Source organism: Orbicella faveolata, unplaced genomic scaffold (genome assembly GCF_042242905.1).
Source record: "Orbicella faveolata isolate gen_17 unplaced genomic scaffold, um_ofav_v1 contig_25, whole genome shotgun sequence".
Lineage (NCBI taxonomy): Eukaryota > Metazoa > Cnidaria > Anthozoa > Scleractinia > Merulinidae > Orbicella > Orbicella faveolata.
This window is the reverse complement of record NW_028301553.1, coordinates 18,185,001-18,200,111: the sequence shown is the minus strand read 5'-3', so window position 1 is coordinate 18,200,111 and position 15,111 is coordinate 18,185,001. Positions and strand designations below refer to the sequence as shown.

Below are 15,111 nucleotides of genomic sequence, written 5' to 3'. Positions count from 1 at the left end.
TCACGTTAATTACTACCAGCGGCTTTCGTTACACTCTCGTTACTGCCAGCGGTTGAGTACCGTGAGCACTAATCTGTGCATCCCAAGTGCTATAAGAAAGCTAAGCTTTTTTGACAATCGAACCATTATTTACAACAAAGCAATTCCGAAATTTTAATAACCTGCTATTTTTTTTCCCGCAGGCACCAGGAAAATTTGATTTCCCACTCGGCCCCTGCCACAATTAGTTTACATAACTGCACATTGCAAATTTTACAAAACCTAAATATAGGGACATTTCTCACACCAACCCTGTAAATCTGGTGGTGCCTTATTAAAGTATCTTTTAAGAATTATACCTAATTCTTGACCAGCTTGAACGAACCACACTAGGTTCAGAAGAGATGGTCAAAATCTATATCGACCCAGTTTCACACCGAAACTGCTCCGAAAAACCATACACTATGATAGCCTATATAACAGAATGCCCAGACCGGGAAATTAACCTTGTTGTTTTGTCTTAAGTCTAATTTTGGCGGCCTATTACCTTTCAAGACAAAAGAAAACGACTTTTAAATGTTGACAGCCAGCCTACCTACTCGTTAATACTATAAGTTCAGCAGCAGGAAAAAGCTTCTGAGTGTAATAAAATTTTGTATGCTACACTTTTTAATTCTAAAACAAGACCATGCGCGCCACTTGAGTAGTACGATTGTCTTAATAGGTTCTGAACCCCTCATAGCCATTTATTTGTGCAAGGCTCTTCTTGCACTAGCCCCGCCCTGTTTAAGACAGGTTGCTATATCTGATAGTCATTCGTTTTGGTGGGTTCTCCAAGTCTATGCTCCCCCATGGACGAGTCCATTCTCATGTTCCCGACGGGAAAATGCTGCTGAAAAGCCGTCTACAAAACAAAAGAAAGAGATAACAACTGTTACAATGTGTATCACACATCTAGTCAGCTGAGAAGGAGCGACGAAAGAGCTTTGCGGTAATCTTTTAACCTACTATGAGTTTAACACGAATTATTTCAATGCCAACAGCGCCAGACTTTTCAGTATTCATTTCAGACGGAACAACATTGATAGCAATAAAGGAGGCCTCCAGTTTGATACATTTAGAGTGGTATCTTTTTATATTATCATTATTTACACACCGTTCTATTCACCGTACCTTCATGTCACTCCAGTTCAGTCTGCTGAGGGTTTCTTTGTTAATTCCAAATGCAATGGCATTAATCAAACCTACAAAAGACATGCTTGTGAGTTTTCGTGAAAACAAAAGTGTACCCAGATGAACATTTGACTAATCGAGTATACGAGAAACATAATTAATTTGAAAGAAAATAATTGATTCAACTATCGGCAATAAGGATACTGTGTGAAGTTCCATTAGTTCAAATCAACAGACCCTGCAGTTTTCTTACCTCTCATTTAACCTTTTCTGGACCAGTAGTGCTATATCAAGCATAGGAAAATGACAGAACTGACAAGTTACTTTACCTGTCAGAGGAATAGAAATCACATGAAGAAGAATGAGCACGAAGCTTGGTTCTGAAGAAATGGCGTTGTAAACTCTGCAATCAAACATAATGAAAAAATCTTTGTTCGTATTAAGTTTTTCTTTCTTTAGAAAAATTGAAGATGATAAGCAGAAATAGAGGATAAAGAGTGAGACAGTTAATGTCCCATGTAGGTTTATTCCCAAAGTAATCCCTTACAAGTTACCATTCTCGGTTTTGGAAATCTCAGGAGGGTCTTCAAAAAGCCAATTGTGCTCACGTGGACAGCCCAACCGGAAGCGACTCCACACGCGTTTTCACTCTCCGCGAAAATATCTACGCATGTATGGCAAAAAATTATCAGCGGCAGAACTGGGTAACAACTGGAGAGGGATTACCTTGGGAATAAGAGGTCTATAAGGGGGATGAAATGTCTTCCTCTTCATCCTCTCATGTTGGTATCCAGTGCTAAGCTGAGTCAAACCAGCAAGTCTACGTACGTTCGCGCAGGCTCAATCTTGTATTCAGAGGCCGCGTCCCGGGATCAGGAAACGTGTTTCCTGAACGCTGGTCAAAAAGGAAGGGAGATGCAGGCTCTGAATGTAGGAATGCACGTAGGCTACGACAACTTGAAGTCAGTACTTCCGGAAAGCTTCAGTTTTCCATTTTACAGTTTAACGTGATACATTCTTCCTACATAAGCTGACGAAGCGCTTCCTTATGATTCCGTAATACAGCCATGACTTTTCCTGAGATGCCTCGATATCTGTAGGAAGTGATGTATGTAATTTTACCAGTTACCTGTGAATAAAAGGAGCCAATGACAGGACGAGATAGATGAATGGATACGCCATCAATGAATTAATGTGGTTCAACCATAACTGAAACAGAAAACCATACAGCTTGTAGATGTTAGTGGCTCACTGGACACAAGGATTATGTACCGCAGAGTTCACAACAAAGCTTTTCTTTCCGTCGCCTTTGTGGCTTCTCAGATGCACTTGAAGCAAGTTTTCTTTCACATTATGATTATGGTTTTCTGTCAAACAGTGTAACAAAACAATAATCGCTGGATTGGATTTATGACGTACTTTATCCGAAACTGACTTAAAATAATCAAGGTGTTGGTTGTCCCTGGTTGTGATATCAGGAGATAGAGACCGAGCTTATCTTCCGAGCTGCATCTTATCTTCCCCGACATTCTATTGGAGGATTGCATTATCTGAGACAATCTCAGGTAGTGTAGAGTGTAATTTACGGCTCTGATACAGTAGTCAAACAGGTCCTCACACCTGCCGTTCTCCCCCAAGGCCTTTTCCCCTTTGCAGAATATGAGCGGACAAACACTTGGTAAGACATAACCTTAGCAGTGTGTATGTTTCATGTTTGTGTTTTCTTTCCAGGCTCAAAAATAAGTTACGTTTATTGTTTGTCAAGACGGTTTTAAATTTATTGTGGTATTTTATGCTGCGTTTCATTCATTTTGTAGCAAACGTGACAATTTTACTTTTCATACCAACGTTTGTAATTTGATACTTTTGTTTTCCTCACCAATGTATGCAACAAGATACCTTTGTTTCCACGAAAATATCAGAAAGATGTGTATTTTTTTTTTACTCACAGCTGAAGATAAATGGAATATAAAAGGTAAATATCTGCTAAAAAGTCGAAGAGGAACGATTTCGTTTTATTCAAAACGCAAATTTTTATTTCACCAATAAAACTAGAACTAATCAAATAGTCACGTCGAGTCACGAAATAGTGCGTTCTTATTCTCTTGCCAGCTTTGGTGTTAACAATAAAACCACATCAAACTAATACAAAATGCTATCGAGTAATACAACTGAGGAGCGTTTCAACGAGAAGTATTGAAGGTAGAGATCTTTACTTGACCGAAATTATATCCCACATCGGTGAGCGAGTCAAATCATCGACTCATGTAATTAATTGGCGGTTTAAGTGCCACGGAGTCTGCGGCGATAATAACGAAGTTTATTTACTAGTTTTGCATGTAACTAACGCGGGAAAGTTTCGGCTGAATATGAAATTTTGGCTTTCTTTCATAGAACAGGAAACAAACAAGTTGCTAAGGAGAAGCAGTATGTTTCCATTATTATATGGCTTTGGCTTGTGGCCGATATAACGCGCGCTCTGATTGGTTAATTGTCACTGAATTGTAGGGCATTATTCTCCCGTAATGCCCACGGGCCGATTACGGATTATGCAAATTAGGTTCTGAAAATTCAAGCGCATTGAAGCGATGAAAGCCGATTAAAATCAGTACGAGAATATCAGTAGCTAAAAGTTTAGAGATATTTCTTTAATAAAATTTATATAGATGACTTACCAGTCGGTAACCTTGGCGGGCACTAGTGAAAAACAATCAAAGTTTGCCTAGTCTTAAGTAAAGCTAAAATCGCTAAGTAAAAAACACCATCGGCAGATCTGCCATGCATCCTGAGCAGAACACCACAAAGAAACTTATAAGTTATCATCTTAGTCACAGCAATTACCGAAGTATTGAACTCCGTCAAAGTTCTCGTCAAATAGATTCCCTCGCTTTGACACAAGCAAGTGTAAATCAGCTTCCAGGATCATCAGATGTAAACAATCGGGCGGTTTCTGTCGGTAGCAGTGTCTCTGATAACTGCAGACGTTCACAAGGTTTGAAATGTTCATCCATAAATCCCAGAATGAAGAAGGCGAAGATATGTTGTCGAAAGCGAATGCGAAGATCGAGTTAAGCTTATTTTGAGCAGTGCATTCTGAAGCATTAGTATCTTCTTTCACCGAAAGACGGTTGGTTTGGACAATTCTGAAGCACTTGCTGTCTTTTCTATATGCGTTGACGTTTCGCCCCAAAAGTCGGAAAAACTTCCCCATCAACTTGTGGTACCACGATACTAAAATACGTTTTTGAGGCTGTGACAGTGACTTTTCCGTAAAGAAATGAGTGTTTTTAACGGAATACGTAATACAGTGGTGAAATTCACTGACTGTGTAGTTTTGCCCTAGGTTTGAGACGATGAATGAATCGGTAAACGCGCGCATCGCCGGGTGTAAATTGACGACTTCCGCTCGAATGATTTTTCTCTTTATTGATGAGCCATATAATAAACAACTTAATAACCTCGACCGTTCGGTCGTTACGGGAAAATCTCAAACCTCGGCCTACCGTATTGACCTCGCTATCGCTCAGTCAATACGGCAAGGCCTCAGTTTGAGATTTTCCCGTAACGACCTCACTCTCGGTTATTAAGTAGTTATTCTTCATTTGAACCCTGGCAAACACACAAAGCAGACAACATTTCTTGAATCGAGCTAGGGAAGATTCCAGAAGATACGCGGTCACAGGAGCGTTCTTTGTATTAAAAAAGGAGAACTGACGTTACCTGACATAAAGCTGCTATCCCCGGCCAAAACGAGAGTGTCGTATGACTCATTACAAAAGATAAAAAAAAGGTGCATCTGAACTCGAGAACGGAGTTTATCACACTAGCAATACTAGAACGCATGCGCCTTACATGTTGTGTTCTACCACAAGGAAAAGCACTCAACGTTCGTGGGTAGTCCTCTATGAAATGTATCTTTCGCCAACATATAGTCGACTTTGGCGCTAACTAATCTGCGGATGCGTTTGGACCAAATTGCTTTTGTTCTTACTGCGCCTTTCAAAAACATGCGGACTCTAAAATTCAAAGCTTAAACGACAAATGCGTTTTTCGCTACCGTCAACCAAATGTTCGGCGGCTCCTCCCAGCTTCCGACTACTTCTGAGCACTGTTTCATTGTCTGAACTGTGCTCAATGATTTGATTACCGCGCGCTCGGCAGTAGCCGGAAGGAGCCGCCGAACATTTGATTGACGGTAGCGAAAAACGCATTCGTCGGTTGAGCTTTGAATTTTAGAGTCCGCATGTTATTGAAAGGCGCAGTAAGAGAATAGCACCACAAGGATAGAATGAGATTTGAGAATGAGAATGAGATATTAATATGATCAATTCAACCTTTCTCTGTTCATCTTCTGCTGCACTGTTCCTGCTGTGAACTCCTTCCCATCGCTTAACCTGAAAAATGACATCACGAATTCGCTTATTACAAAAGAATAAAGTCATTTTCATCAAGGTGTTTCTACAAAGGCGACTTTGTTCATCAACATGAGCTGAACTCAGCTGGAACTATATATTTATACTCGGAATTCCATCATTACAAATAAATGAAAGCCGAGTAAAAATCAAACCCTAAACAAGTTATCTCTTGGTTGAAAAAAAAAATCGGCGGGACAAACTTGCACGCAATACTCCGGAATACTGAAACGTCGCGACATAAAGTAAAAGCCAGGAAAACACAATGCAAAACGATTACAATTGACAGATAGCTTGCAAGCAAAACAGAAATAAACAAATAAAAATGTTACATGTAACACTGACCTCTCGCCGGTGAGTGACAAAGATATATGTGTAAGCAATGAAAAGTCCAATGATGCAAATAAACAGAGGAATGTAGTAGCTGTTTGATAGCAAGAGTAAAATAGACCACTTAAGTATTTTTTTTAAAAAGTCACGTAGGTCATTAAATGGCAGCTAAAAAGCTGATGTGGACCTACAAAGTCTTTGATCGGCACAGCAAGCTTAATATCAAATAATTTCAAACACGAGGATAACTGAGCGGGCGAAGACCTTCCATGAGATGATTTATACCCTTAACATTCTGACAAATTTCATCTAGCTTAACCAAAACTCCTTAAATAACCATGGAGTCATTCGTTGTATCAGTTAAGCGGAACATTTTTTGGGTGTGGGTTATACGACGCAGTCCTTCACTACGTTTGTCCAGACTGAAGTTGTGACTGGGCTAATAGCCCCGGGAGGGAGGCGGTGTACTCTCTTAAATAGGCGATGTAGCGGTTTTGAGCGGTTTTGATCGGAAAAAGGGTATTAGGTATTAGGTTTTTTTTCACTCTGACTTGGCATTGGGTATTTGGGTATTGGGTATTTTGTTTACAAGGAATGTTTTTGTTTCCCATCAACACTGGCAAATTTATAGCCCTTCTCAAATTTTTACGCAAGTGGAAGCCAATTCTGATTAGCTGCGGTCATATATTAGAACCGTATACTAGTTTTGGAAGTCTGTAATGGGGTATTGATTTTTTGCGCAGGTCTGAAATAGCGTATGGAAAATCACAGATTTTTGTCTGAAAGTTTAAGCCGCATACCACCCACCAAAAACGTTGGGGAGTACCTCCCCCCGAGGCTAATAGCAAGGGTTGCTCGCATACATGTTACACATTTGAGCTTTCTTTAAGTTGGAGACGATTTAACTTCATCGTCGGTTAGCTGCTCTCTTCCAGTTGTGATCCCCCTTCTTGCCGCGACCCATAAACTAAACATGTTTTGTTTTCTACTCAAAAGTCGACGATCGTCTCTTGTTCTACTGTGGACCTACACAATCTATAAGTTCCTGTGTAGTCGGCAATGATGATACGATCTGCTTTGAAGATAAAAACTGGTTTCGCGATCTCTAGTGCTCGAGGCTCTTTAACATCACGCAGGCTTGTGGTTGTTTGATTGGCTGAAATAAGCCTCTTTGCTTACTGATTATTGATGGTCTAATATGTCTCTTCCGCGCATTGCGTTGATGAATTTTGAAAGTTGGGAATTCGACTAAACTAATTATTAATTCTGCAACAGTTTATCGGAATCTGTAACCCTCACACAAGGGAACTAATCCCCTCTCCATAAAACTTGAAGCCTAGGAGAGGGTTTAAACTTGAGCTGTCATTATGCAGTTACTGCAAAGGAAATTATATTTATGTTTTCACAACAAACTTACGTCGCAAATCTCCATATGGCACTGTTTTCAACATCGCCTGCAACCCAGCTGCAATGCACAGCAGACTCATTCAGGTGATTAAACAAATAATAATAATAATAATAATAATAATAATAATAATAATGATAATAATAGTAATAATAATAGTAATAATAGTGATAGTGATAGTGATAGTGATAATAATGTTTATAAGTGGCTTATAAAAAATTACAACTGTAAAAATTCTTAGGACAATATATATGTCAGGGAAATACTAACTTACAAACGAATTACAAATTACACTCATTCTTTACAACCCTTATACATTTGTCTATTGTCATTTGTCGAAAAAATTTAAATAAGAATAGTAAAAAATACTCTACACATTTAAATGGCAAAAACTCTACTTTAAAAATAATAATAATAATAATATTAATAATAATAATAGTAATAGTGATAGTGACAGTGATAGTGATAGCGATAGTGATAGTGATAATTATCAAAACTATAACAAAATTATCAACAGCCCGATTTGAGCATTAATTGGACAGTGTACGCCTCATGCTTGTAACTGGACAGTACGCGTCATTTTATGCGCGCTGTTGCGGTGCACTGTTGAGTAAACTGCTGTGTTTTTCAGCATTCATTACGACGTTTAATCGTTCAGCGATCAATCGATGGTTTGTTCGTTTTTCGAACTTTGTCATAGTTTTGATTAATTGGTAACAGGCCATCGTGTCGTCCAATGCAGTCTGTAATCATACTCGCGATTAACAAATCGGACTCCCGCTTCTCGGTCGTCCGATTTTGTTAATCACTCTATGATTACAGACCGAATTGGACTCCACTCAGTCCTATTACCATTAATAATAATGATAATAATAATAATAATAATAATAGTAATGATAATCCTCCTCCTCCTTTTCCTCATAAACGCACGCCAAATTTTATTGATTTCCCGTTCCTAGTACAAGTAGAACCAACGCATTATTACGTGGGCATCAAAACACGTTATTTCTAAGGGGAAATAACTGAGTAACTTAGATTAATTTAAAAGACCTTCCTTTTTCCACTAACTCGTAGCTTGTCCACAAACTCACCACCAGGGTCCCGCGGGTCCGTAGGCATTTTCACTGAACGGAAGACTGGCAACAACAAGTGGCACTCCCCAGGAGATCACGTGATAGTACCTATTTACACACCGAAACAAAAACAATGTAACAATTTATTTATTACGCTTTTTTACGGGAAAGGGAAATCCAAAATATATCTGCCTTTTCAACATGTTCAACATTAACAGCAATTAACCGACGCTGCGCTGTCTCGTGTAACAAAGTTTGTGTCCCTGTAATTTAGAACAAGAGCATTGATTCATTTGCGTGTGAAAGAAAATTTCGTCCAAAAAAGCTCGCATTTTATTAAATCTTTTTTTTTTCTGAGCTACAGGCGTCAACAGGGTTAAACAACAGAGGATGCACCATTTGGTTATTAAATATTATTTGGTAATTTAATATTCGATTTAATGGACCTAAATTATGGAATGAACTCGATGAAAGATTCAAGTGTTGTACTTCTAATCAATTTAAAAAAGAACTAACTTCGCATTTCATTAGTCTCTATTAACCTTTACTGATATTTTGATGGTTTATATCTATCTATTTTGTTTTGTTTTGTATATTTACTCTTGTACCAAGTTTATGATATTTATGTGTACCAATGTGTTTGTTGTGCCTCTTTCCTGACTCTCACATTTTTAATTATTATAATTACGGTCACCCAACTAGTTTAGCTTTTTAGTTATTTTGGGTGTCCCACTACTGTATGTACTGTACTGTTTATTTATTTATTTATAATTATAATCTTGTAAATTCTTTTAGTTGTTTACATTAGTAGAAATAAATAAACTGTTGTTAAGTTAATGTCCTCTGATAAGACAGACATTTGAATAATGAAGAATGGGAATTCAGCGAGGAATAAGAATACATCCACGTACCTTTCTAACCGTTTTGCTCTGTCGCCCCTCAATGCTCTCCAAATATTAAACGTGATGCAACAAACCCAGAACAAAAGTGCAAGAACTTAAAAATCAAACAAAGTATTGACATAGTATGATGTATTCACCTAATCTGAAAAGACTTACTTTTTTTATGCGCTTCATTTCGCATTTCCTTTTGTTTTATTATTTATTTGCATATATGGTCTATCTATCTTAACAATCTGATAAGGATCACAGCCTTGCCATTTCTCTTCGAAATAGGACAGAAAGCGAACTTGACCCATGGGTGCGGTCAGCCTTTGGCCGGACCAAAATGACATACAATGATTTTTTTGTTCCTTTATGAAACTGCTACGAGCCAAACGTAAAAAGGAGTGGCGCTATGACATTTTCTGAAAAGAGTGAAGAGTGTAACCTTATACTTAAAATGTTCATATCAAATGACACTAAACGTTCTCCAATATAAAGAAGTCACTAGGATACGTTAGTTTTGTAGCTTATATAAAAAAACGACGAGTTACCAAAATATGTGATGAGCCATGCTTGGAATTCACACAAGGTGCCTCTTTCTTGCGGGACACCAGTCTAGTGGTCAATAAAATGAAAAGCCAAATATGAATTATAATTATAATACTGTCTGCGCTCTGTTGAGGACTGCGTGTATCTGGTCAAAACACTAAATTATGTTGTAACGTTTTTTACTTGATCTGTAATTTAACTTAGGACGCTTAAAAAACAATTTCTTTATTTATCTTTCTATCTTGGATTAGCTTCGGGATACAAAATGACAATATTGTTCCCGGATTGCACCCCATGCTAGATAGTGAAGGCGGGATTGAAGACTGAATTAATTCGACGTGTTTGGATTCTGGATTTGCACATAGTTAGATTTGCATTTCTGTTTGTCCTGACACCTTCAGCTAATTGTGGATTCCAATTCATAAAAATCGAGGTTTTACATCTCGGAGTCCGGGTGAGAGGCAGTTTACGTATAGTACGTACCAGCATAAAAGAAATACTTCCACACAGAGCTGCAACACTGAGTGCCAAGATTAATCTCTGAAATCCAGAATAAACACAGATCATCATCATCATCATCATCATCATCATCATCATCATCATCATCATCATTATCATCATCACCATCATCATCATCATTATCATCATCACCATCACCGTCATTGCCACTGTCGTCGTCGCCATCGCTGTCGTCGCCGTTTTCGTCATCGCACGTCATAAACACTCTTCTCCTTGACTAAATTTTTGTAAACCGAGATAAAGTGGAAACGACGTATTTTTTCTAAACCTCTAACACTATATGCTACGATTGTCACTTGCGTATTTTGCATCGGAATATCCATCGTCGAGTCAAATAATTTGACTTGAACTTCACCCACAAAAAGCAAACACAAAGATTTTGATTTTGTCGACGACGAGTCGTTTTGTGCCATTTGTTACTGTAAAAATTCCAGGTTCGCCAATTACTTTCTCCTACTTCTTTCCATTTGAAATCCAGGAGTATTCGTTTTCTTATCATTGTTATTGTTATAAGTCCAAAGATGTTTTACGTCCTGTCTGTGACATATCCGATGGAAAGCAGCATTTCTGAGCTCTCGTTCTCGGCAGTATTTGCCAAGACCAACGTTTTAATATTTGATATCCATGGCTTACTGCAATATGACGTCAGGGGATTTGAGATCGAAGAATGAGTACACAACGAGTACGAGTTTCTGCTTTTAACCAGTCTTGTCCCCATGCCCCTCGCACCCTCCTGTGACTCACCAGTAGAACAGGAAGCTATCAAACGAAATAGTGTTTGTGATTGGGTTTTGTGAAAGAAGCTGGGCACTGGGCACTAGATTGTTATTGGAACTCATGGCGTACTTTTACCTCGATATGAAGTTCCTCATGCGTGTTGTGAAGACGTCAATGAAACATACCAGCAAAGGAATTAACAATTCGGTTTGCCTCTCTTGCGTCCATTAATTGTCGTTACGAACATCAATACTGCTTGGTTTGAGGGTTACTGCTCAATAGCCCTTTTCACGGTTAATTTTTCTCATTTGCATTACAATGTAATACAACGTGGATTCGAGGCAATTTCGGGCTAAAACTACAAAATAGCCCGAAATTGCTTCACATACATGCTAGATTTTATTATAACGCAACTGAGCAAAGGTAACCGTGAAAAGGACTATTACAACATCCAGACAACATTACAACACGTTAACTTATTTTGTCACATACAAAACTAAGTTACTGAAAAAACACTGTAAATGAACCATTACCTGGTGAAAATATTTGTAGGTTTTAAACAACCAGATGACAAAAATGATGAACAAGCTGTAAATAATCATAAAAGGAAAATAAACAAACAAGTGAAGTTGGTGGGTAAAAGGGGTAGGTATGTAGCTGGGTAGGGTAGCCAGGTTGGTAAGTACGTAAGTCACTAAGAGGGTAGGTCAGTGGGTATGTAGGTAGGTAGGTAGGTAGGTAGGCAGGTAGGTAGGTAGGTAGGTAGGTAGGTAGGTAGGTAGGTAGGTAGGTAGGTAGGTAGGTAGGTAGGTAGGTAGGTAGGTAGGTAGGTAGGTAGGTAGGTAAGTAGATGGATAGTGTGTCATTCAATCTGGCCAGAGATTGCACCAAGAAATCAAGACCTCTGGGTGAAATTGGAAGGTGAGACAGTATTTGCAATAGCAGTTACTCTCTCTGCGCATGCTCAGAAACCGCATCCGCACTTTTTAACCAGACCCAGGACTTTGTAGTACTGGTTTTAGATTTCGCCTAGAGCGCTGAATGTTCGCTCAGCTCTGACTAAAAGCGCGCGGGCCATGATAACAAAACTGCTTTTGATAAGTATTTTCCGTGCATGCGTAGGAATAATTGTACAGACCACGTGGAGTTTGAGTGAAAAAATTGAGCGAAGCGTGAACATTCAAACATGGAATAAGTTCCTGCTGAGTTACGTTCTTTAAGTCCTCTACTTTAATAGCTGGTAGGCAGGCGGGCGGGCAGGTAGATCGATCGGCCGGTCGGCCTCTCAGTCGGCATCACTATATCACAATTAGATTACGAGCTCCAATGGTAAACGTATTACTCATAGAAAACGAGGGCGAGTAGTCTAACTGCTTCATTGTCACTCTAAAGACGCTGTGACTCTAAACATAAAACATACAATTTTGTGTATTTCTACGCCTAAAAGTCTCATGAGCCGCGCGATCGTTGTCTGTCAGCGAATAGAGTTCACCACTAAATTTCCTCCGATTCTCATTGGTTTAAATTGATCACGTGGTGCGATAGCGTTCGTCCGCGGAGAGACACTATCAGACCACAGTGCCCGTCCGCGGAAAATACCCGGATGGATAGTACTCGTCCGTGAAAAATTTTCTGTAAACAAGCGGGCTTGTAGAAAACAAACAATTGAAATTGTATTAAGTGGGTTTTTGTCTGTTTTCTTTTTCAGATTTTACATTTGGCTGTCACGACTTTCATCTAAAAAGTTGAAAATAATTTATTATGATTTTTTAACTGGCGCACGGAAGAAAATTTAGTGGTGAACAATAAAGACAATAGAGTGTTTATGTCTCGGAACTATCGGTCTGATAGTAGCCCCTTGGCCCTTAATTTTCTTAAGGTGGCTCAATCGGATTTTTGAGTAACGATGCCGTCCAACTTTGAGCAACGAGAGCAGCACCATTATCAATCCAAATGGAAAATCGAATGTTACTGGTGTGCTAGAGAAAGATGAAAGTTTCAAATTAGGTTAAGTCTCACGAAGGTCTGAGTTACCATAACAACGAAATGACGTCATGCTTCGGGAAAATAGCCGGAAAGCAATCGCGCGTTTTATTAATTCATGATATACAGAAATGTTCAATAGCATGGTGATTCGAGACAAAAGAAAATTATAACGAAGACAACAACCAACATGAATGAAAATTAGCGCAATATTTTCCTGAGTTGACGCTGAAAATTAACGGCCTCAAAATGTTTCAATTAACTTGAAACGCCAGGATTACGTTGAATATGAATTAATCTCATTGAGGGCCAAGTCTAAAAGAATATTCATCGAGTGTTTTTTAATTCCCGCCCAATTTAATAATTTTAGGAGCAATTTTTGATAAAAAAGCAAAATAACACCTCACACCATTTAATATCCAAGCCAATGTTTCTGAGAGTCCGGATTATGCAAATTAGGAAGAGCCTAAGTAAAAAACACCATCGGCAGATCTGCCATGCATCCTGAGCAGAACACCACAAAGAAACTTTTAAGTTATCATCTTAGTCACAGCAATTATCGAAGTATTGAACTCCGTCAAAGTTCTCGTCAAATAGATTCCCTCGCTTTGACACAAGCAAGTGTAAATCAGCTTCCAGGATCATCAGATGTAAACAATCGGGCGGTTTCTGTCGGTAGCAGTGTCTCTGATAACTGCAGACGTTCACAAGGCTTGAAATGTTCATCCATAAATCCCAGAATGAAGAAGACGAAGATATGTTGTCGAAAGCGAATGCGAAGATCGAGTTAAGCTTATTTTGAGCAGTGCATTCTGAAGCATTAGTATTTTCTTTCACCGAAATTTTGAAGCACTTGCTGTCTTTTCTATATCCGTTGACGTTTCGCCCCAAAAGTCGGAAAAACTTCCCCATCAACTTGTGGTACCACGATACTAAAATACGTTTTTGAGGCTGTGACAGTGACTTTTCCGTAAAGAAATGAGTGTTTTTAACGGAATACGTAATACAGTGGTGAAATTCACTGACTGTGTAGTTTTGCCCTGGGTTTGAGACGATGAATGAATCGGTAAACGCGCGCATCGCCGGATGTAAATCGACGACTTCCGCTCGAATGATTTTTCTCTTTATTGATGAGCCATATAATAAACAACTTAAGGTTACAGTATACCTTCAGATCGGCAATTTTCTTCAAATTTGGATTTTTGGTTCAAACTAATGGTCGAAGAGTAATCTCTAATTTCTGAAAACAAAATTGAAAAAAACCTAATATTGGCGGAGAAATGGATGTTTTACGTTATGGCCGGAAGTAAAAGTTCCCTCTTGATTGACAGCCCTATAACGTGTATGCAATCAACCGAGACTACCTTTCGCGGGAGTATTACCGATATGGATACCACGAATTGGCTGGCTACTCAGTTAATCAGCATTGTTAATCCAAGCATTTTTCGTATTAGATGCAATTCTGTTAAGTTATAAGTAAACATGGACCACGGAAAACTCCGTTTACCAGTTCGAAAAAGCGAAGAATGAATGAAAATACATCAATGAGTGAAGAAGCGAAAGTTGGCCTCGCGGGTGAAGCGACGGACGTATCAAGCGGGCAAAAAGATCGAGTCAAGAGAAGAGAAAGGTTGTGCAAAATTTGGGAACTCGACAGCGATAACAGCGATGTTTACAGTGACTCTTTTGTTGAGATCGATACCGATGAATCGTCTAACTCATCGAGATCCACTGGAATATTATCCATGCACATTTGCTCTGCCGCGCTTTCTTTTGTTTGTTCTCGTCGCCCAGCTACTCTAGCGTTCGTATCCTTTTTCGTCTTCCCCATTTTGCCAAACCAGCTTCAAGAAAAACCCAGCTGCAGAAAAATTATCTCTCCGCCTTGAGCGCATTGCGAAACGGCAAGGTTTTTTTCCAGATTCACGCGTAAATTTCACCGCGACTTAATTGGTAGTAAATTTTCCAAGCGCTGATTGGCTCAGTGATCTGAGAACCCAGTTGAAGGCGTTTGTGGGCGGGGTTTGTTTGCGAAGCAAGATATTTTTCTTAGCGCTGTTTTCTCGGATAAATTTTTTCGCTTGAAG

At 39.0% G+C, this 15,111-nt stretch overlaps 1 protein-coding gene across 1 annotated transcript in view; it reads right to left on the bottom strand.

The window, feature by feature from the left end:
• Positions 1–125: 125 nt before the first annotated feature.
• Positions 126–15,111, bottom strand: part of LOC110049595 (cyclic AMP receptor-like protein A) — a 23,034-nt gene continuing 8,048 nt past the window's right edge. Inside the window, exons 3-14 of the mRNA XM_089293194.1 lie at positions 11,575–11,629; positions 10,289–10,345; positions 9,808–9,871; positions 9,284–9,368; positions 8,391–8,480; positions 7,312–7,359; positions 5,910–5,988; positions 5,487–5,546; positions 2,282–2,361; positions 1,482–1,555; positions 1,153–1,223; positions 126–883 (exon numbers count right to left, since the gene is read on the bottom strand). Of these exons, the coding sequence (XP_089149320.1) occupies positions 779–883; positions 1,153–1,223; positions 1,482–1,555; positions 2,282–2,361; positions 5,487–5,546; positions 5,910–5,988; positions 7,312–7,359; positions 8,391–8,480; positions 9,284–9,368; positions 9,808–9,871; positions 10,289–10,345; positions 11,575–11,629 (868 nt within the window). The 3' untranslated portion in view covers positions 126–778. The remainder of the gene's footprint in view (positions 884–1,152; positions 1,224–1,481; positions 1,556–2,281; positions 2,362–5,486; positions 5,547–5,909; positions 5,989–7,311; positions 7,360–8,390; positions 8,481–9,283; positions 9,369–9,807; positions 9,872–10,288; positions 10,346–11,574; positions 11,630–15,111) is intronic.